The sequence below is a fragment of the Struthio camelus genome, chromosome 4 (genome assembly GCF_040807025.1).
Source record: "Struthio camelus isolate bStrCam1 chromosome 4, bStrCam1.hap1, whole genome shotgun sequence".
In the NCBI taxonomy this organism is placed as follows: domain Eukaryota; kingdom Metazoa; phylum Chordata; class Aves; order Struthioniformes; family Struthionidae; genus Struthio; species Struthio camelus.
The window spans coordinates 66821666-66845962 of NC_090945.1; the positions used below are offsets into that span (position 1 = coordinate 66821666).

The 24297-nt window shown below is 39.0% G+C and overlaps 1 protein-coding gene across 2 annotated transcripts in view; it reads right to left on the reverse strand.

Moving 5' to 3' along the window:
- The window catches only part of RBPJ (recombination signal binding protein for immunoglobulin kappa J region), a 157939-nt gene that overhangs the window by 91526 nt on the left and 42116 nt on the right, over window positions 1-24297 (reverse strand). The window contains exon 1 of one of the 2 annotated variants that reach the window (XM_068943242.1): window positions 2735-2763. The exons of the other annotated variant lie outside the window; for it this stretch is intronic. Within the exon in view, the coding sequence (XP_068799343.1) occupies window positions 2735-2748 (14 nt within the window). The 5' untranslated portion in view covers window positions 2749-2763. Of the gene's footprint in view, window positions 1-2734; window positions 2764-24297 lie in introns of those variants that run through there. 2 annotated transcript variants of the gene reach the window in all.

The window sequence follows — 24297 nt, forward strand, 5'->3', positions numbered from 1 at the left end:
GGTGCTTTGAAGAGCATCTGGAAAACAGCTGGTATATCCAGGGCAGGGTACATTGCTGAGAGCTTTTTGGGGTTAGTACACTGTATTCCAAACTGGCTAGTACTTGTTCATTTTGTGTGACCGATTACAACTGGAGTTCTGAGATGAGATTGATAAAAAGTACCTAAGTTCTTGGATGGGGAGCTGATTCCTCTGCCTGAGTGGAGAAGGGGTTGGACTAGATGATCTCCAGAGGTCCCTTCCAACCTCAGCCATTCTGTGATTCTGTGATTATCACATAATACTCAATGGGGGAGGAGGGATCCAACCACTGCTGTGTACTGTGTCACAGGATAGAAACTTTAAGTCCCAAATGTGCCCAGGCACAAAGAGGAAGTGCTACGATTCTTTAGAGACTATCTTGGGCCAGTGAAATAGTAAAAGTGAGGAGAAGGAAGTACTATCTCCACTCAGCACGATAAATAATCATAATACGTAGCAAATATGCATGTACGGATTTTTTAGCAGTTAACATTGGAAATAATAATCGGTTCCAACCACTTCACCCTCAGGCTAGGAAAGGAAAAACCCTAAACCTAGGGAAAAAGCAAATCAGTAGCCTCAGCATACCACATAAGTCTGTTAAAAATCAGATGACTGCCCTATGGGTCCGGGAAGTTTAAAGGCTATGAGAATAAATCCAGTTTTATCATTTAATAGCTAAACAAAAGGCTTCATCATTACCTAAATGGCCTGTAAAGCTAGATAACAGAACACACTAATATTTCAAAAACATCTTGATAGTGCTATTTAGAACAAGGAATATTACTCAGAATTTTTAAAAGTTCGGCTCCCACTTACTGAGGTTACTGAAGATTAGTGGAAAACTAGTGGCTTTCTGCCACATTGCCTACCTGTCTACATGTTATCTAAAGCTCCTTTAGTGTCTCTCTCACAAAATGAAGCCCAGATTCTGAAATATTATCCTTGATTTGAATTACGAAAATATCTCACTAAGAGATATAAACATTTTCTATGCACCTTATGTATTTGTATAGTTCTAGACAAGTTATTACAATGGATAAAATATAGGAACATTTGACTGATTCTGTTGGAGAAGCATCTTAAGGAAAAGGTTAAATAAATTTCATGCCTCCGCAGTGATTCAGTGGATTTACAATTATAAAACCTAAGCTCATGGAATTTTGAATCCAGCACAATTTTTATTTTGCTGGATTGGAAGGGCAGACATTTTATCATCACATAGGAGATCCTGCAAATTTCATTTTATCATGCTGCATAATTCTCTTTTCTTAGTCTCAGACTAAGTCTCGATGATCCAGAAAATCTACAGTACCTTTTTTGGATATAAGATTTGTAAAGTACCTTCTTATGTACGCAGATACCACACACATATGCACATGTGCATACACCTACACTCTTTTTGCTGTTGTTTCAACATTAGGTTCTATATAAAAATTGAAGAGGTTCTTTGGATAATTTTCTAATGGCTTGGAATACCCACTGAGGCTGAAAGCAAGCCAGGGTTTTTGGAAGCCTAAATCCTCTCATTTTAATAGTTTTGAAAATCCTTGGCGTTTAGCTTTGAACTTTAACCAAGAAAAGTTATATCTTATAAACAATGGCATTTGTTGATTGGATGAAAGACTAGATCAATATTGGTTTTGGCAACTTGCTTTGGCTGTATTTGCCCAAAGAAATATGTTGGTTGTGGTGTTAAAAAGTTATGTCAGTTCCTCAACATGTGCCTCTTTTTCTTGGAGCGATGCCTGAAAATTAGTTTCCAAAGTTACTTCCAGAAGTTAACCTAGAGTCTGGCCTCCTCAGCAAAGGAAGTTACAGAAAAAATACTGGAATATAGTCTACTATTGTGAGCTAACAACATCCTTCTTTTGAGATATCAACATCTATGAAATCAAACAATTTGAGAAGATTACAGAGATATCATAAAACAATGGATTTTTTGTTTCACAGAAGTCCTAATGCGTAGAACTCAATTCTTATTTCCACTGAGTTTCATTTACACTGCTTTTGCGATTTAAGAGGAGCTGTAAGTAAACAAGTAGAATTAAAGGAACAAGATTTTAGGCCAGAAGGCACTACTGGGGTAAGCTAGACCGACACTCAGCTAAATAAATATGAACCTTATGATTGCCATGAATCAGTTCCTGATTCAAGACCTGTACTATGAACGAACAATAATTAATCTTTTAGAAAAAATGAGCCATTTTGATTTCAAAGTTTCCACTGAGAGGGAATCTACTGCAAACTGATAAGTTGCTACAGTGACTAATTACCTTCACAGTTAAAATGTTCATCCTGTTTTGATTTGGATTTGTCTCACTTCAGCATCCACCCATTTGAGCTTCTGATACAAATGCTAGAGAAAAGAGTCATTTTGAATGAAAAATTTCTGTCTTGTGAGCCAATGTGGATGGTTTATCTCTCAGTATTCTCTATTTTTCAACCCACTGGCTGAAGTATGGCCGAGCTGGCTGAACTCCAGAGCCAGACACAGTAGTCCTGTAATTGTTACTCAAGTACCAATATAGTATTAACACACTCTCCCATTGTCTTGCATAACATGCCCATTTACATATCCACTGTGACACTGGGAGGTCATGTTGAGTTAATTATGACCTCAACATTTTTTTCACTCCTTTCAAGGACAGAGTTCTCCACTCTTTTAATATGACTTCTGTTTTGTCTAATCAATCAAATACGTATCCCTTACCTTTGGCCTTCCATCAGTGGATGGCAAGGATTCCATGTACAGTTGTTTCTTGAAACCTAACCATTCTTAATCCCTTTAATGGTGGCCAAACTGACTGTTTGCTATTCTTGATGCTTAATCAAAATGTCACACTTTGATAGGTCACAGGAAGTCTGGAAATAGGAGTCATCCCACCTAATTTTAGATGACTACAGGGCAGACATCTACATTTGAGTGCCTCAGTTCAGCTTCCCTTACAGACAATGAAGAGAAACAGACACTTTTAGGGTGAGTCATCTGAGCTGTGCTAGACGTTCACAATGGAGTTGTACTGCAAGAGCCTCTCTTCTCCCATTGGCTACAAAAGAAACTAAAAGGAATAACCCAGAGAAATCCTGAGCAGAATGCCCGCCTTAACCTTGATACCTTTGTCAAGCAAACCCACATTGGATCAGTTCAACAAATCTATTTTCTGTACGTGTGTGTCAAGACATATTAACAATAATATCATCTTCTAATTTTTGTATTAACTGCGTCCCATATCAGTTGTTTCGTTATTTTGAAGGGCAGGCTGACAGTCCTGTTTACCCTTTTGAAAAGATAGCATAACATTAGCTTTCTTCTAGTCGTCTAGAAATTTCTCAGTAGTTCAAGACAGTTAAAATCAACACGCTGATCAATACCGCATGCTGGCCAGTATTTTTAAACCTCACACATACATGATACAGAAGATCGCAAAAGGCCTTCTTGCTTACTGAATTCAGACCTTTGTTACCTAAAAATCTCATTATTCAGTTTATCTAATTCCATCTCTAAATTATTTTATTTGTTTCTCTCCTTCCCCCAATTCTCCCTGGTAAAGAAGTTTGATAATTAAAAACATTCTTCAAATTACCAGCCTAAATTTCATAGTGGGCAGCATATCTATCTATCTATCTAACTATCTGTCTACCTACTTATCTACCTGCCTACCTACCTATGTTTCTGTTCCCGTATATGGTATTAATTTAAATAGCTTTCCTCCTTTCATGGTGCTTAGCCCTCTGATGTATTTTCAGGAAGCAATCATATCCCATCCCAGCCTTTGTTTTGCTATGATAAACAAGACAAGCTCCTTCAAGTCTGTTCTGTAAGAGTGATTTCCCCCATTTCATCTACATATCTGCTCTACCCATGCGCAAGTCTGAACTCTCCAACATGCGTGAACAGAGTTTCCAGATAACATCTTACTGGTAGTCTTGGCCAGTGGCATTAATATTTTCCTATTTATAAAAAGAAATTCCCTCACCTGATTCATCCTGAGATTATTTATGCCTTTTTTTGCATTCATGTTACTTTGTTCCTCTATTTGCATCCTACGGTTGACTAGCATTTTCCTCTTTTTTTTGTTGTGCCCTGATGAGGAACGCCACTTTACAACAAAAATTCTTGTTGTTTGACCCTGAGGGTGGAATTTATCTCCTCCATCTTTAGGCACTTTCAGAAGGTGATCTTCCTGAGATAGGAGCCTGGAACAAGTGGGGTATATGAGCAACAAAAAGCATCCGTCCCTATATGTTGAAAATAGATGCCTTTTGCTAACTGCTGCAGTGGAAAGTATTTCATCAACAGATTATGTGAGTATGGTATTATATTCCCACCCCAAAATAGCAAAAACATTTACTGAATATTTTTTGATTTTCTTAAATGATTTCTAAGTTTCCTCTAATAATGGAAAAATATCATTGTTTATGGACATGTCTGGTCATTACTCTTTGCCCTTAATTTTTTTATATATATGTAAAATTATAATAAACATATTCATGCTGCATGAGAACCCCCTCTTCCACCATCCTACTCAGAACCTAGGATATTTTCTTGATTTCTAACATCCAAAATGCAGTAATTATTTCTTAATGCAATACAAAGGAGCAAAACAGCCACTGCTACCAAGAGTATACAAAGCAACATATACTTTTTGTTGATATGCGTGGAAAACTTTTCGTAGTGAACTGTCCTTTAATAAATGACTCAACTTGCACTTTAGTTTCAAGTTTATTTTTTTATGAAAAACATGCTGTTTCAAGTTTTTTAATGTTATAAATTATGCTTAATGAAAAAAAGTGTTACGAATCACATTATAAAAACTATATTAGGGATATGACTCCATCATAAGTTAAGGGTCTTACACTTGTAATAAGCTACTGCAATTGTAACAAATGATGAAGTAACATATTATTTCCATAGATTTTATCTTTTTCCCCACTATCATGATGATACAATAGTTCAATATAGTGTGATTAGTATATTACTAAGCCAGACTTGCATCACATCATTGAATCTGAGGAGTTTTTGTATGCTGAGTGTAACACTACCTTTATGATTTTCATTGAGCAACTTTTTTCTTAAAGAAATCAAAACTATTTCACAAAGAATTGAGTATTCAAGCTGCACATCAGAATTATTTTATTCAATAAAGGAGTGCAGTTAGTGCTGAGGTGTGAAAGAGTTTGATAGTGTATGTCAGTTTAGGCAAGAAATGTTCCCTGCAAATGTAAGAGAAGTAGTCAGGTGGAACTTAATTTGCTGGAATTTGACCATTTCATTATTACTCTGATCACCGCCCCCCACCCCCCAAAAGTTTTTTCTTCCTCGTTCTTTTGCCCCAGTTTGCTCAGTCCTAATGCACATTAAAAAGACTGTTTTACCAGGCCAAGTCTACGATATCAAAATCAATTCACACTTCTTCAGAATCTCTCAGCAACTCACAGGTGACCTGTCAGTTATATAGGTATCATCTTGCCTGGCTTCTCTTCTGATGCATAGCATATATCTCCCTGAGCGAGTTTGCATCTTCTGACGCAATAGTTTCATCACCACGGAGGCCAAACCGGCGCCATGGCCAGGGCTTGTCTTGCACAGGCAGTGTCCATACTAGATTTAGCAGAGGGAACAGTTCCCTCCGTTACAATCTCAGTTGTACCTAAGTGGAGTTTTTCGACTTTCTAGAGCTTTTAGAGGAGGCCTCAGATCTCAGCTACTGTGTCTTGTACTTTTGCTTATTGGATTGGAAAGCCCTTTATCATCAAATTTTTCTTCCTCAAAGAGCATGACTTGCAGACTTTCCCCTAACTTTATAATCTATGTAACACATAGCTTGAGCTCCTTCAGTCTTTCTTTGTTCTCCAGTTCTTTACTCATTGTTATGGACCCTCTTTGAATTCTCGCTAACTTTTTGAGATCATTCTTGAACTGTAAAAACAAGAACTGCAGTATTCTAGAAGCTATTGAACCCATGCCAAATACAGAAACACTTAGTCGACTCACTTATTAGTCTTCTTAGGTTGATGCTTTACATACTGAATCCCACTATTTAACTCCACCCTCCTGCTAAGAGGGAGAGAATAATCACTCAGATTATCAGAGATCTTTGAGATCCTTATCAAAGACCCACAGACATGAGATCTAGCTTCCTCAGCCATGGAGAAAGAAGGGTAAGTCAAGCCACACATCCACATTCAGGTGGCAGGCTACAGTTCAGTCAGATTGAGTTTTCACTGTCTCCCCACCAGCTCCTGGGAGGGACTTGGGCAGCGGGGAGCCAGCACATGCTTCAGCCGTGCTCTTGAACTGGACAGCCGGAGAATGGACACCTTGAGGTGCCTCACAGTGTGTACCTGCCACATAGTTTAAACATGTCCAGAGAAAAATTCAGACTCCAGCTAGAGCCCCCAAACTGTAGCCATCTGGCTCAGAGAGAGAAATAAGCTGGAAGTACAGATTAGAAACAGTCTCTTCACCTCCCAGCATGAGATCTGTGGCTTGACCTTCAGAACTCTCACTATAATACAGATTTTTTTTTAAACAGAGCATTTTTTAATAAGATTCACTTTTTCTCAAATAGCAGTCCAGTGCACAGCACTGAAACTTATTAATTCTTACTTCCAATCCAAAAAGACTTTGCTTCCAATCCACTGTAAAGTACATTCAGTATGTCCAGTGTTCAGTAAACATATAATGACAACATCTAGGAAATCAGGTTTTATGTTCAAAATGTAATACTTTTCCTCATGAAATGAAGTGCTATTGCTCTCTCAGGAATGAGAATCAGTGTATCATACCATCTGGGTGCTCTCTCTCAAAACTAGGCTTGAAGGGCAGGCAAAAATTAATTGCCTTCAACAAACATGATACAGTTATGCTTCTTTAGACAACAGGCTGTTATCATTTAATTAACCATTCAATTCTTGTGTCAAATCCTGGGTTTTTTTGGAAAATGGATTGTTACAAAAGAGTTAATACAAAGTGGGATAGAGGCAGAGTAACAGTACACACAGGTTTAAGAGTATGTTGCATAGTATGGTTAGCACAGTAGAAAGAAATGGCTTACAAGTCTTTCAGTGGGTCTGCTTAACAGTGTCCATGTGAGTTGCTCTTGCAGTGTTTCGACTTCCTGAACCAGGGGATTGACCATTTCCTACTTTATCCCCATCCCCCTGTAATTCCTAGGCAGATAGGTTAGGCTATGTTACTTCTGGCTTGAAGTGAAAAGAGAAGTTATTCAGACTTTTCATCCGAAATTCACTAACTCCACATAGAACAGTAGACTTCCTGGTTCATATAAGGAGCAGGTTATATTCCTCTTTCGCTATGACTATCAGATCCGTAATATAACCTACATAAACCCACTGCAGAGAAACCCAGACAGACTTTAGAGAAGTCATTTACTCTTGCTAAACATAAAATGCCACAGACTTGCTTTTAAAGACTGAAAATTGGCTTTAAAAGTGATCTTAGTAAGAGTAGGAAAATGAGTCAGTGACATGTGGAACATATATTATGTGAGACATCTTTACCACGAAGCGGCGGGTGGGGCAACAGAGAGGGGAGTTTTGCCTTCACTTTTAACAATCTCAGAAGGCTTTTGGCCTCCTTACCTTGCAGGACAGCGTATTTCTTTGTTCATAAACGAAACAATTATTATGTGGATCCAATATTCTAACTGAGCAGGATTCTCAACTACATCCTTCCATCTAGCATGACTGCCTGAAGTGGCATTGCCAGAGCAATCAACTGATGGAAACATATGAAGTGGTCAAGGGAGAATCATCTGAGTTTCAGGATAGGTCTCAACCTAGGGGGCCTCCCATGTCACATCCTGCTGTGGTAGCAGCAGAAAAAGGAAGTGGCAGGAATGCTTCTGACCAAACCAACCCTCTGCTGCATCTTAAGTCTTTTGTAACTCATAAAAGCCTCAGCACCAGCCCTCATAACTCTGTCTCTCGCCTTTCTCCCCATTTCTCTGGACTGATGCAGAGAATTTTCTCTCTAAATATGGCTGTGACTGATAGGAGGGAGACAGGGCAAAAGAAGGACTATGGATAAAATTATGAAATCACATGGCCACTTGATATGGATCAGGTTCCAAACCACAGAGTCATCAGAAAGACAGATCAGCATCCGTTACAAGGAACAATCACATGTTTTTCTGTCTTCTAATGTTTTCCTCTTGACAGCTCTGCAAGGCAGGAAGGAGCTGTTACGGCTCTTGCTCATTTTACAGCTGAAGAACTGAAGCCCACTGGCTGCAACTAAACAGCCCAGTGCAGGGACACGTGCAGCTACCCGACTCAATTATGTAAAGGCAAGGCAGGCACTGAAAAAAACAACAGCCATGTTTGCATGGCTGGTGAGCCCTGTTGGAGAGCAACCTATGCCTCGCTAATGAGGCTATCCTGCTTCCAGAAGCCAGAATTGCTCATATAGGGACTTCCTTTTAGTAACCGAAACTTGGCTTTAAAAATTATATTTGAGTAAAAAGGTTCAGAGTTGATTTGGTCATCTCTGCATGTAGAGGTACCCAAAGGAACTAAATAGCTCATCCTAAAAGTCCTGAAGACTTTCAGAGGAAGTCCTGAAAGAGCAAGCAGTTGTACCCAGATCCACACTTCAGACTAACTCCCAACGGCTGAACCGTATGTTGCTCTGTCAATGGCTGTGGAGACACTCACTCACATGAAAGAGCTTTGACTTGGGCTCTTGGGTATGTCGATGGCTCCAGCGAAATTATACTGCTGTTTTCATAAGCTATTTATTTCCTGTGAATACCTTGGAAAAAGTCTTAGAAGAGACTTAAATAAAGACAGTACTGAAACTTGGCAAGATTGCTTCAAAATTTGTTACTGCTCTTTTTCTGTTTTCCTTTGCAGAGCTCTGGTGCCTGTTGTCAATAGTCAAGGGGAGAGATGGGGTGAGGGGGTTGTTTTACTCTGATTCTATAGAGGAAAAGCCTATTGGCGTCAGTATTTGGCCCTAAAAATTATTAAATTTCCCCTAGGAAGCTGCAACTATAAAATACTCTGTGCTGATTCATTTTTAAGTCTGCCCAGATGTAAAATGCTTACATGAATTAACTTCATTTTTTGAGTACCTGGGACAAAAAGATTTCCTTATTAAAGAAGATATATTTTGTATTAATCTTTTCTATCTATTGTGATTCAGTCCATATGATCAATGTATTTTCCTCATGTCACGGGTTTCAGAGATCAGTCAACCTTAGTGATTTAACATAGTACCATGCTGTGTTTGTATAGAAACATTGCACAGGGGAGATTCCAAAGGGGTTTTAGCAACCCTCTTTTAACACAGGAGTTTTGAATAACACTACTTGGCCATAGGCAAAAGAATTTCCTTTTGGCAGTTTTTCTCTCCAAAGAAAACAAAGAAAGTGGAAGTTAGATAGTACTGTTATTAGAGTTTTGTTGCAACAAGAAAAAAAGTGGTGTTTACAACAGCATAGACATAGCAGCATATATACAGATACTGCAGTTGACAGACAGCTCCTCTACCGGACCTTCCATTTACTCAGCCCGTTTCCTGAATTTTCAGGTCTTCATAGAGCTTATCCTTCCCTTGGACTGTCCCTGCATAGGCTGCTTCCTGGTCTTAGAGTCTCCTATATTATTAGGAGTTTTGGAGGAAAAAGAACACGCAATGAGGTCAATGCTAAGATTTTTCTATTTTCAGTGTTAGTTACTAAGGAAATGCTTGCAAATATTAAGATTTGCTTTGTGTGAAGTTCTAATGGAAAGAAAAAGATGAAGATTGAACAATTTTAACAGAAAAACTGCAAAAAAAAAAAAAAAACCCACATACTTCTGCTGCCTCCTGTCTGAGTGGTGTAGGAAGAACATAGTATGTCTGTTTCATGCACTAAAGGTAGGCAAAAGTGTTAATGTTTTCTTAGACAACATTTCAAAATAATCTCCCTTCTGCAGCAGCTTTTGTGTTCTCAGTTTTCCTGGTTTGCTTTCTTCTCCTGTGTTCTCCTCCCATTGCACCTTTACTTTTATCCCACGGAGAGGCGAAAAGACAGTAGAAAGGAGGAACAATTTTCTCTCCTAAAAAGAAATGCTCAAATATGAATGTTTCCAAGAATTACATATTTTCTCACTGAAAAATAGTCTTTTATGAAAACTACCCACCAGTTCCAGCTACTATCTTCAATCAGGACTACTGATGCAGCACTGAATGTGACTTCACCATCTACAGTGTCTGATCCACACCATGTTCGTTAATGACTCCTCAACATTACGCTCTGACTTGGTTCAAGTTTTCTTCAGAAGACCAACTCCAAGGTCTCCCTCTTCATCTACTGGGCTGAGTACTCTCAGCTGAGACAGATAGCTCTGTCCGAACCCCACCAGAGAAGAATCCCCGGCAGGGTAGACTTTGGCCATCTTTCTTTCACTACTGTTCTTAAGTCTTATCTAAACTTTCACATAAAATAAACTTTAACCAGGCAACGTTTCTGACAGCCACCTCTGTGAAACTGTTGAGAAATGATTCTCTGAAAAGCCAAATTATTTATGGGAAGTAGCTTTATTGCAACCTGTATTTCACTGATGTTCCCAAGATATTTAAATCGATGAAGAAACTTCCTCATCAGATGAAAATTCAACATGTAGATGTCATTTTTTAGCTCTGTTTGTTAGCAAAGATTTTACACCCTCAGAACAAATATCAGACAGCAAACGTGTTATAACACAGTAGCCTAGCATACCTGTAATCCTGTGAGAAAATGCACAGTAAAAAGCTCATTTTGTCAAAGAAGCTACAAAACTACATTGACTGAAATTAATCATAATTTTATCCTTAAATTATTCCCTGACAGAAATTTTAATTATCTTTATCAATATTTCATCTCAGATCTGTTTCAAACAAACTTTTACTTCCTTGGGTCACCCCTTTTAAGCTTTTAAAATAGTGGATAACACTGGCAATCCCACCACAACGGGCAACAGTGGCAATCCCACTTTGGAAACTTCCCAGCTTTCCAAGATTTGTCAAATGTTTGGTAAAACAATGAACCTAGTAGAGACATTTTGACCAATTCTTCCTCTTACACCACTTCTTTCTAAATCCTCTTTCATTTCCAGTTCTTAGCTACCTATTTCTTTTTCTGTTGCACAGGGATAAAGAGCTGTCACTTCTTGCTTGCTAACACCCACCTCGTCTCTACAGGAATGAGCCACCTCTTTCCTTCAAGTTGTCTGAGTAATATGATTAGGTTAAATTGACTGTGCAGTTTTATTAGCAGCTAACCTAGTTTAAGAGAACCCTCTCCCCAGACACTGGTCCTTTCCTCCCTTTGCACCACTTTGGTGTTTCCTTCACTTGTGCCAGTATTGGGCTACAATGATGTGAAGTGGGTAGTAAAAAGGTTCAAACTAAAAATAACCTAGTTGTTTCATGGTGGTAAATGATCTAGTTAGGCAGGTACACCGGTAGGTATCTTGCAACGAATGGGCAGTAAGTATACCCTAAGTTATTCAGGGCTGTTGATCCAAAATTTAATTTTCAGCAATTTCCTCCCATACACACATCATGTGACGGACTAATACTTCAGTTCTGGTGAGTGACATGTCATACACAATTTATACGGTTGTGCATGAGGTAGCTAATGATGCCATGTGATACTGTATTGCCTGTCTGAGAGACTATATATTCCTGCTCCATTCCAAATACAGAACAAAATTGTCTTTAAATATTCCATTTATTCCTTTGACTTTCCTTATCACCCATATATGTTGACTTGTAACTTACTCTTGTTTTCCTTTACTTCTCCCTTATGCTGTGCATAGACAAAACAGCAGTAGATCCTTGAACAGTTCCCAATAGTAATTAACAATTCTCATCTTATGTTTGTCGTCTTAATTAACTATGCCAAGAGCTACTTTAGGATTTCAAGAACTGGCTCGTGCTTTTCCTTTAACAGTTTCATGCCATATTCTGCTTACGTAACTCAACTGTAACCAAATCACAGAACATGCTTCTTCCTCTGCCAGACTGAGCTCCTATTTTAAGCTATTCTCTCCTGCACGCAAGACTTTTTGTATCAAAAAGTTAGTCCTTATTTTCAGAATCTCTTCTAGAATTCTGCATTAGATACCCACCAAATACAAGCTGAAGTCACACAAGTTAATCTTTTTTCTGCCTTAAATATTATCAGATGGGTGTCCAAGGCAGTTCCATAAAAAGACTTCACAGTCTGTAAAAGATAGTCACTAGTCCCTCTTTTAGGATTTCATGGCTCTGCCCTTGCATGAGTAGGTAAGGTTCAGAGATTGCAAGTCCCTGGTGGCTCTGAGAGAGAGTGCCGTTTCTGCTGTGAAGGGCCCTTCCCACCTGCTGCCCACCCCATCTATGCAGATCAAGCTGCTACCACACATACTCTTGGTCCAGTCATAAGACCCATCTCCCGGCATTTTGGTCACTCTAATCAGTTTCATTAGTGGTACTCATGCTAGCACTCAGTAGAAGAGGAAAGAGGATTTTTGAAATGTGATTGAATGTGACTAACAGAACCAGAGAAAGCTGCAGAAAGCTGGAGCTAGCAGGGAAGCCAGCATATTTCAGAGAAGACCAGCAGGACTCAGAAACACAGGATCCTGAGCGCTCGAGGTTCTAGCATGTAAAATCAAATAGGGAAGACTACAGGTGTTTCCACTCATTTATTTATTTTCTCTCCTTTGAGCCACTTTTTATGATAGCTTTTCCATCAACTAGATGGAACACTGGACAAACTAACAAAAAAGGCATGGCTTGTGAAATACTAGTTTTCTGCCTGTCAGGGTGAAATGTCATCTATAACAAAATAGTCCTTTGCACTTTGAAGAGGTAATACACACTGGAGGGTTACTATTTCAGAGCTGATTGTGCTACTAAAGCAAGCAGTGTAATAAAACCCAACATTAAACTTTGAAGAACTTGAGAACTTTGAGAAAAATCACTTCAGAACAGAAGACTTTCTAGTCTATGTACTGATTGCCATGTAAATTAGCCAATAATCCAGCTATAAGGCTGTTTCCCTCCTTCTCCCTTCCCCCCTTCTCCTAGTGCTGCAATTTATGGAAACAAAAAGAGGAACTCTTATGCTGACACTTTTTCAATCATAGAGCAATTTTTGCTTAGTGTTCTCCGCAATGTCCTCTGCATAATGTTCTTCTTTCTTACTCCATTTGTACATGACAGTAGGAATAAATGATTGCTACAAGACTGGCACGTGCATGCTAGCTTTAATCCATGAGTAAAGCTGATGTGAAAAGTGAAGACTCAGCTGCACGGCTGACGTGTGCTACCGCACCATCACTTCTGTGAATATTGGATATGCTGCCTAGGATATAGCTGACATGTTATGATTGCTTCTATAGAGGTTGCTGCATGTATATATCCTTAAGTTATTTCTGGATACTATGATTCCTAAAGGACAAAGGGACATAGTACAAAAACACTTCTACAGTGACTTCCATCAGATGGTGTGAAAATATTTTGCAAGGCACATTTGTGGGAAAAATACACCTTTAGCAACTGGAAATCCACTATACCAGAAGCCCTAAGAGTGCTGGTATATCAACATTCAGCAGTCCTTTCTGATGGTAAGCAATACAAAAGATTTTAGAAGGTGATGAGGAAATCTTGTAAATTAACCTTGTATAATAAATAATTTAAAAGGAAACTAATAGTGGCTAAATCACTGGACAAAAACAAACGATCTAAACCTAACAAGATATGTTATATGGACACATAGAAGTCCAAATAACAGAAATTCACATCTTCCAGTTGTATAAAAGAGTTTATAAACTCAGGAAAGGTTATAGATAAAAAGGCTGAAGAAATTCAAATAAAAAGTCCTGCGGTGAAGTGCTGTGTGAGATTACACCTGAGAAACAAGAGGAATGGCCCAAAACTGACAAGCAGGAAAATTTGGCCTGCTTGGTGAACAACAGAAGGATAATCTTCTTTTGCCTGTTGCCAACTGGACTCTTTTGGATCCATAATTTCATGCTAACAGGACTGAAAGGAGTAAGATTTGCTTTCACAGCACAAGATGCCCACTGTCTCCTGAAATGTGAGGAGCTATCTCCTAGGAACTAATGGATCCATTATGGCATTGCTGCAAATTAATTATCCTAATCCTAAGAGATTACAGAGGCAGATCGAGTCAGTGGGAAGGATCCGAAAGTTAGCCCCATTTCTACAAGTTTCTGCTCACTTCTGAATGACATCTGACATGTGAGGCTTAGGTTCCTGTTCTCAGCCTCTCCCTTCTATCTCCTTTTCCTTCCCCAGTTTATTTAATCTTTCTCTATTTTTGCCATCTGTTTAGTCAGTCTGTCTCAGACCGTTTCTTTTGCGACACTACTGTGAGTCTGCAACCAGAAAGATAATTGGGAGCCCTGTCTTTGTCAGCCTAACACTAGTGTAAACTTGCCAGCTCTCAGAGTGGCTGATAAGACTTTTTGCTATATTTGTCTTTCTCTCACAGTGAGCTCAGAAGAAATCGAATAAGAAAACGATACTGCTTTTGCTTGGCTGCCCTTTTATTTCTCTTCTCTTAGGTGTTTTTGCCCTGTGTTGTTCTCAAGGAACTGGGAGTCAGTTTGAAGCAAAAATAACATAAGTAACTTCTTTTTTTTTCCTTCTACCAAATGGACAGTTAACACCATCAAAAAGATCCAGGACACAGGTATGAAGCTGCAGAGCTTCCTTTAATCAGAGCGGGAGTGGAAAGTTGGCTTTCCACAACTGGGAGAAAGCCTAGGCCATTCTCTTAGGTCTCTCCTTCCCTCCATCCTTCATCAGGAGAAGCTATTTTGGCAAATTTTGGCAAAATAACATTTCAATGTTTGACTGATATAACAAAATGACATTTTCTGAAAGGAGATTTGTCAAAAGACTCCTAATAGACTGTAGCAGAAGTGCCCAAATAATATTCTCTGTACAACTCATTACTGTACAATTTTCTTTGAAAACACGTAGTTGTTTTCAAATTTTTATATCTCATCAGATGCACTGAAGACAGCACGACGCTCTCGGTGCTTAAGAATCAAGGCTTTTATCCCACAATTTCAAAGACAACACAACTGTGGAAAAAATAAATTGATAGCACAATATTTAAGAAACCTGCACTTACAACAAACCAAACATGTAGAGTAATACTGGAGTCACTTTTTTCTGAACAATTATATTTTTCTGTAGCGCTACTTGCAGGATATTTCGTGCATTTCTCAACAGGGAAAAGAACGAAAACAATGTTGCAAACAGCTGAGCTATAGACAAAGCTTGAATCAGAGGCAATACAATGAGTTCTTATTGTAACTGAACTGGCAAAGCGGCTAGTTCGCCTCTGAGAACTCGAAACCCGCGTTCAAGATGTACTTAAACCAACGTAAGATGGAACTGCCACCACAAGTACGCAACTCACCCTTAATTCAGCCCATACTTCTCCTTCTCACCTTAATGTCTTGTCTATATAGTCCTTTCCCATACAGGCAAACAAAAGAATAGCTTTAGCCAAGTTTGATTCTTGACCTTGATCACCATGAGACCTCTCAGACATGTGTGCGAGGAATGGAGCAGAACTGGGAAAAGAATGAGAAGCTGGAGACAGAAAAGGGTTTCTTAATTTGCCAGCAATGCCATTTTAAGCAGCAGTACAGAATCTGCTGCTACCTACAAGTTTCTCCAGACAAGTTCATGGGAAGCTGCAAATTGCCTTAGAAAATTTGGGCTATGGGGAGACCTGCTTTTTGTGTTAATTATCGCTCCGCATTTTTAGTCCAACAGAAAGGAAGCATGTCTGGGCCATCCTTAGAAAAACTGTTTTCCTGAAATGTATCAGATGGCTATGAACTCTGTATTCGGCGCTTGGCATCTCACAGGCCTGGGCTGTATTATATCAGAAGTACCCTGTCTGGCATATACAACATCAGTGCGTGGTGTGCGGCACAGCACTAGCTTCCACTCTCCCAACAACATTTGGAGGATTCATATATCTATTATTTCTTCAGTTATTGTGACTGGGAGTTACATGCTTAAATTCCTCAGTTGAAAAAACAAACTATTTTATTGATTAAACAGTATTGTTCCTCCAAAAAAATCACACGAAAGAGTTAAATGCAGATGATTTGTTAAGTAATTTCCAATAGTTTCATATATTTCTGTTCATACTATGCTTGTACACTTTTTCATTGGAATATATTTTACACTCATTAACAAAGATGCTATCTCATTTAAGTCAAATGGGGCTTCTCTGGTCTATCTTAGAACAGCATCTGAGCCAAGATATGTATCTTACTCAGTTCATTAGCCTCTCCAATACTGTAGATTAAACAAGCAAGTATGTCACTAAATCTGTTCAGCATTAAGATGATACAAAATGTATTTTTCTTCGTCCAACTAAATAGTTTTCTTCAAATCTGAAACAGATGGAAACACAGTGAGTTATCTTACATGAGCTCATCTGGACTTCTGAATGGAATGTCCAACATTTGGTCACACATCTTGAGATGTGAGTTACGGTCTGAACAGGGAAATTTTTATCATCTTATGTTTACTCATGTGGATAGCCTCATTATATTCAATGCACAACAAGTAAAGTAAATTTACCCATACACACAAAGAACAGGCAGGGTAGGTTTCTGTATAAAATATCTCATGTGGTTCACATTCTCAAAGACGATTGTCCCCTAAAAGTCCATAATAAATGGAAATTCAGCAACAAAGTTACTTAAGAAATCTGGAGCACCTCCTTCCTTTTATGTCTCCCATTAAGCCTATTTTTTCTATGTTTGTCCTGGAAGTTAGCATTTCTGAGGGCACACTGACTTATGTGTCTTTTACGGAACCAAGCGTACTGTCGACCCTTGACTAATAAAAAAACCCAAGAATCTAAATTATTCCTTTTTATACTTACGGGAGAATTACGAAGGGAGTTTACACATGTAGAGCGGCAGATATTAAATTCCCTTATTTATAAGATTAACAACACACAGTTCCAATGAGAGCTTACTCCCACACGACAATCCTACCAGGGACTACACGTGCTTCACATGTAGAATCACATTCTATTGTCAGCTATGCTGAATGCTGCAGTGAAACTGCACTTGTGGTAAAGAAGTACCTAGTCTTTATCAGCATTTAATCTTGTCTTATTGCAGTTCAGGAGAGCTTTGCTATTGACTTCACTGATGCTAAAACTTTGCCTTTAGTCAAGGGCCTGAATATGAAATGTGTTGAGTCCCCACAGCTTCAGTGGAGTAAAGGAGACCTGAGAGTGCTTAGTATCTTCTCTACAGTATGCATATCAGATGTATTTTTAGACAGTCTAGTGAAGGCTGCTTCAGGCTAATTTACCAGGCTTCTTGATAAAATAAATTAGCATATGTGGAACTCCACTCTGTGAGAATTAAGTTGCTTCTAATATTTCAACTGCACAGGTCTGGTTCTCTACACTGCATTGAAGTGGGGCCAACATAGTTTTAACGTGCAGCTCTGCTAACTGCGTGGAACAAGTTAGAAGAGCCTATTTTATGGTTGTGAAGAACAGACAATTTCTATATCTGAGAGAGGTTTAACACCCGTCTACCTAAAAAGTATCTCCAAACTTTATTAAAATATAGTTTGGGGTTTTTTTACACTTCTTATCACAGTCCTGTCAAAGGCACACACTTCATTACACAGATAGCACAGAAATTCAAACAAAAAGATTTCTAATCAAAATGAGCCAACTTTATTCCTCCTATGACTCAACTGCAATTCAATAGAGATATTTCGTATTTACTCATTTTGGAAAGACGACAGTGCAAATAGCTGCATTTGAACAAACTTCAGACTTGGTATGTTCTTAAGACAGCTTTCTTCTCTGAAGAGGTCAGAGGTTTTTGTGGTTTACTTTTTAACCAAAATCAGAGACCTGAGACCTGATTTATTATGCCGAATTCCGCCTTTCTCCACTTGCCTCATGATTCCTCCTGGCTGGTCCTGCACCTTCAGCCATGCATACCCAATAGGAATCACAAGGCATGGGGACGTTAGTAGAATTTAAACTCTCTAAATCTGGGCCTTAGTGTCATCATTTTATAACTTTCTTTTTTCATAGCCCTGAAATGCTTGACAGAGTCTTAAGAGTTCATGGACCAAGAGCTAGATTATTGCATGAACAGCAAAAGATGGAACAGAATATTCCGAAACATAAATGCATTTGCACATGAACTCAAAGATGAATTTATCCAGCAGAAATTTCTCTGTAGGACTTAATAGACATCAGAAAGAATGAAAAATAGCTGGGTTAAAAGAAAAGAATCATACACTGGAGCTGTGGACATTCTCAGGATAATTAGTTACATATGTTTTGGTTGTGCCCTAGGGTAAAATAACTTCTGGGATGAGGTAATAAATAAATTAAATGTGGTTTTGGAAATAGTTATCCCTAACTACCCAAAATGTCCACTGCTACAAGAATTTGGATGCAGGCAACTTTGGAAATATGAAAGGACCACAGAAATAATTTTTATAAGAGCAACAGTACTGCAAAGAAGATACCACAAAAACTGAAGTCAGCACAATCTTGAATGCTGCTGATTGATGCACTGAGCTAATCTAATTGATACATTTTGGAAAGATTTGTTTGAATAAGCTAGGTAATCTGGAAATGAGGAATATAATAATGCACCCCCACATAAAGTCATTAATTATTATAGCACCAAGTGAAATACTAGCTGCATCTTTTATTCACATGGCTGGATTCTCTAAATATTGTATTCCATCCCCCCACCCTTTTTTTTCTTTTTCATTTTTTAGGGTGGAAGGTGTAATTACAATTTAGCTTCACTTCTCGTGTCATATGCTTATGCACTACAGGGTCCTGTTATTCAACCTTGTTTGCTGTACCTCCAGAGTACTCTTTTGAAATGCTACGGGTCAAATCCACGTTAGATCCTGGCCTATCCTAGTGATGAAATACAAAATCTGCTTGACCCAGCCACTCTGAGAAGATAGATTTTTAAATCCTTCACTAATCACTAGTCTTGTGGTTAGTGCTTATTTCCATATTCAGTGGAAAGAACAGATTTCAGGGATTTGACGGCATCCTGGGGCTTTACTTGGGCTTTTAGAGGCAAGGAGCTATCAGTAAATTGTCCCATGTCTCCTCAGGTTTTGGTAAATTGCATAATAATTTTCTTTCTCTATCTTACAGCATGGCTGTTTAACCTTACAACCTGTTCATGGAACCTTCCAGAGGACTTTACACAGACTTCACCACTTTTATCGTGTTCTTGGTTGGATAGCAAGTAGGAATAGGCTTCAGGATAAAATTCATTTCTGCATGTCTTTGCTGTAAAAATCAGTTGTTTATTCAGCTATTTGATTCCATACTAGCTCTTCTCATTCCTCCTCCATTAGCAGACCAGTTCTGGGCTGGCAGCTTTGCAAGGAAGAATAGATTCAAAATCCAAGGGACTTTCCCAATGGGAAATAGGAATTAGCAAGTCCTGATTCCAATCAATGTTCCCAGTGCCTCGATAGCATTTTGTTAAGCAAAAGGACAAATCAAGGGCAGGTCAGCTTACTACTCCTGCCCCTTTGTGCCGCTTTAGGCCTCAGCACAGTCAGCGGTAGCAGAAAACTCACAACAACCCCGAAGTCCAAAGGGCTGTACTCAAGGACTAGAGCTGGGATTCTTCCTGTTCAGGAGTTCCCTAATCTTTGGGTTCTTCCAACAGAAAAATTTAAAAACATATTGAAAAGAGAACAGCAAAAGTTAACTTTTGCATTCTGTCTTGGTGTTCTCCAACTTTTTCCACTTAGAATAAAAGGTGTGAACATCTTTCATTTCTCTGTTTCTTACTTTGAACAAAATACAGTTATGGTAATATCTTACACCTCTCGGCCATTGTCAAGTGCTGGGGAGGGAAGGAAGAACCTGGAAATCCACTCTTTGTAAACAAAAATATTCTGGAATGTTTTAAACTGGTTTCTCTCACTCTGAAAAATTTCAAACAACCACAAGATTGCCAGAAACTACTTTTGTTGTTTTAGAACTATTTGCATAAAGGAATTAATTCCAGAAAGATGTTGGAATCTTCCTGTACAAGGCCGATAATAGAATCTAGCTGAACTATTTTATTCCAAGGTCAGGTCTTAACTCGTCTAGGTAACTCACATGAAAGCTGGAAACTCTTCTAAGTAAACAGAGGTGCGTAAGAAATGAAGGAAATACCCAAACAGCATAAGAAATTAGGTACTTAAATGAAATCCTCAGGATGAGAAGCATCTATACAGATACAAAGATATCATGGGAATGCTCAAAATAGAAATTCAGAACTGTCAAAATGAGAAAGGAAAAAGAAGAATATTACTTCACAAGATTATCAGAGAAAGACTGATCAGAGACGAAAGGCCTGTATTCCAAACGGAAGAAAAGGCTTAGACAGTGTTTGCTCAGCTACTCACCTCATCTGAAAACTGTTTCAACTCTGGTAGGTTTTTACTTCAAGCTAACTCTAAATCACACCTTTTCCCCTCTTGTAATGAAATCAAACACTAAGATTTTACCTTGAATTATTTACCAGAGTTAGTCAAACCTCATGAACACACACCCCGAAGAGGAGAAGCAGAAGAAGATGGGATCTGCGGATAGCTGATAAGAGCATAGTTCTGATGCTAATTACCAACAAGTGATAGGAACACCCTCACAGATTAGGAAACCCAGTGTTGAATCATTTCTTACCAACATGTTTTTCTAGAACCTCCTTAAGAACACAGGTTACAGCTGGGAGATATCTTTTTTTTTTTTTAATGTTACCAAAGCTTCCAATGCAAATCTGTAGTTTGCAAGTTCTAGTTTCGTTTCCCTCCTGCCAGTATTGCAAACACTTTATTAGTCAGCTCTCTAGCAGAGCTTGGAAGGAACAGGGACTCCCCCAGCGCTGGCTCAGAACAACAACATAGCATGAAGAAGTTGCTCCAGGACCCAGAATCGTTCCTCATCCTTTCCTATGTACACTGGGCACCCGTGCAATCATGCTGCTAACCATTTAAGCACTGACCACTATTTACTCTTTTGGTATTTGTTCCAAATACCTCTATACCACTTGCAATGTCTCGTTGCTGACAGCCTCACCTTTGAAGCCTCCCAAGCTTCCAGGCCTTTTTCCTTTTTCACTGGTCTTTTATTCCTTTCCATTCAACTACCTACAGTAAGAACGCTGCATGCAGATAACTAATGAATAAAACTGAAGAGAGGAAGAAATTGTCCACTTCTTAACATCACTCATGTTGGATGCCTCACTGGTACATTCCTCAGCTTTTTTCTTTCCTAAATGTGCAGCTATACAGGATGGTTAATGGATTTTAAAAATCTGTAGGAATATTTCCTTTGGACACGAAAGCTAACACAGGAGGATTGTGCAAGTACCTTAATCCCAAGTTATGTGGACAGTCTGTACAGACCATTAGCTGAGGATTTATTAACAAATAAACACAGTCAGGACTTTCAAAGAAAAAGCTATGTTCATTTTCTATTGCAAAGATTCCTCCAAAAGCTTTTCTGTTGCTTTTGTCCATAATCTTACACTAACACCCATATGTGAAAGCACATCCCACTAAATACCTTCAGAATGCCCTTTACCTGAAAGGAGCATTAAGCAAATGCATCAGATTCAGAAGAGAACAAAGACCACAACTACCTCAGAAAGGCTACAGACCAGTGGGTGTGCAGGAAAGTATTCTGAGAAATATTGCTGGTTGCCTGCCATGTTCTTATACTCTTCCCCGGACGCCTGCAGTTGGTGTTCTTTGAGGATATTCCCCCAAAAGTAATGGGTCTCAACCAACTCCTAGCAAAACTGAACACCCTTTCCCCACCAACTCCCAGCAAAGCATGTGAGCAAAAGAAAAAGAAACCAGGGAGAAAACTAACAATGGTGGAGGACAACAAATGAAAGAAAGGGTGAGAGTTCGTGGTCATAGGTTAGAAAGGAAACAACAGTATTTGGAGATGGAAGAAGATGCCAAGCAGAGCAGCCTTGCAGGGATCCCTGAAACCAACCAAGGAGCTGGTGGATGCTGTGCAGCAGCGCTCTGCATGGACATGATGGGATGAGAGAATGAAAATAGGCTCCAGTCCCTGGGACACCCCCCCCCCACACCCCGCAACCCGGTATTCCCCCTCCTGAGGCTGCATCACAGCAGCAGAAGCACACCACATGAAACTGGAAACATCCTGCAATTTGGTAACCCTCGGGTAGCGGGGATATAAATAAAAGGACAAGGGAAAAATTGAAACCAAAACCTCTACACGAGGGTTGGGGGGAGCAATAAGAGGGACTGCCACCTGATAAACTTAATATGCTTGTGCATCATGGTGTCTCTGTTGCCACAGAAGTGACTTGAGTCAAGGGACCCCTGTGAACCGCGCTGAGGACATGCCCATGCTCATACCTCCGGAGAAGATGTTCTGAAGTATGTCCCTAGTGGGCCAAGGATTGAGCTTAGTACAACCTAGCAGAGACAAGACTCTGGGCTAGAAAGAGCCCTGAGCTGAGCTGGCACAGCCATTTTGGTGTTGCTTACAGCTTCCTGTATCCTTATTATATGAGCACTTCCATATAATATCAAAGAAACATGCTAGCGTCTAAAAAAGGTTATATGAGCAACCATATTTTCAGTTGAATTTGGCAACATGTTCTATCCAAAGCTATTGAAAATGATCTGTTAATAGCAGTCACTTCCTCTGTTTTTCAGTATATTTCTGCAACATATTGTTATGGTGAATATGGGATTTTGTGGGTAAGGTCATCTGGACGCTGCACGTAAGCATGAAGTCACAAAGCATGTATTAACCATAGTTTTCAATTGGAGTTAGGAGACGTTTCTTATTTAGCCTTCCTTTATTAAGCTTAAAGAAGTTTTAGCAGCTTCTTTATGAAGCAGTTGCCTGCAGGATTGTACATTAATGTAAGGAGGAAATATCTTAATGAAATACTGTGAGAAAAAAATAGAACAATATAGAGCTTTGCATTGCGTCTTTCTTAACGTGTAGAACGTTAATATCCACCTTGATTTTTGATGTTACAATATCTAATGCAGGGCTTTAGTACAATTTATACTTATTTCATTGACAGGCAGAAAGCTGCTGTTGCAGTTACACCACCAGGCTGGCATTCAAGAGATGTAGATTTAGCCACACGTTTCCTGTGTGACTTTGTATAAATTGCTTAATCTCTCTTTCTCAGCTCCATCCATGAAACAGAATTATTTCCTTGTGCCACAGGAATATGCAGTAAAACAAATGTACTAATGAGTAAATACAATGGTGATATAAACTACATAAAATGGCACTTAGGAAAATATTGGCATTAGTTGAGAATAACAGTAAAAGACCTCTATGTTTATAACAGTAATTTATACCTAACTTCAGCCCAGACCTCTGTACAATTTCTGCAAACCCATGCCTCACTGGGGATTTGATTAATTTTCTGAATAATTCCCTGGAGAGTACTGCAAAAACACAGTGTTAATCTAGATAGTATTCTGTCAGAATAATGTTGTTATTATTTCTTTCGACATGCTGTGGCTAAAAAAACATGAAAAAATCCAAAGTCAAGGATCATCAAAGAGAATTTACATGAGAAATGAAGAATCATATGAGGAAAGAAACCAACAAAATTTTGTCTCCTTCAGTAGCTGTTGCCACTAATAAAAGAATCGATGATTTGTCCAGTGTGAAATTTAGATATGTTAGAATTGAAACTATAGGCCATTTTATAGGTAGAGAACATGCAAATAGATTCTTAGTAATGCCTACTTTAGACCTTTGATTAGAAATAGGCTCTGGTTAGGCCTTGAATAGTTGGAGCAACTGTGTTTTCATGAAGGGTAGGGAAAGGGGGAGGAGAAGAGCGCGGGATGATGTAAGATTGCACAACTGCTCCGCGTGGAGTGAATCTACCCCAGCAGTGAGGAACTGTTTGAGGAAGCTGGGAAAAGGAGAAGGGTGTGCCTGGCGAAACCATGCCTACGAGAGCCGTAACCACATATTTAAAATAGCATTGAAAAATTAACTCTGGACCATTTCTGTTGGGTTTCAGTACAATAAACTTTCTATGCAACTCCTTTAAAACAAGCATACCTACTAAAGGAAAAATGAGAGCTGTCAGTGACAAAAAGCACATCCCTAACTTCCACACTCCTCTCTGTTCTGGGTGACATGGAGCTCCCATGGACTCTGTCTAGGTTATTGTCTAACTAACTAAAGTATC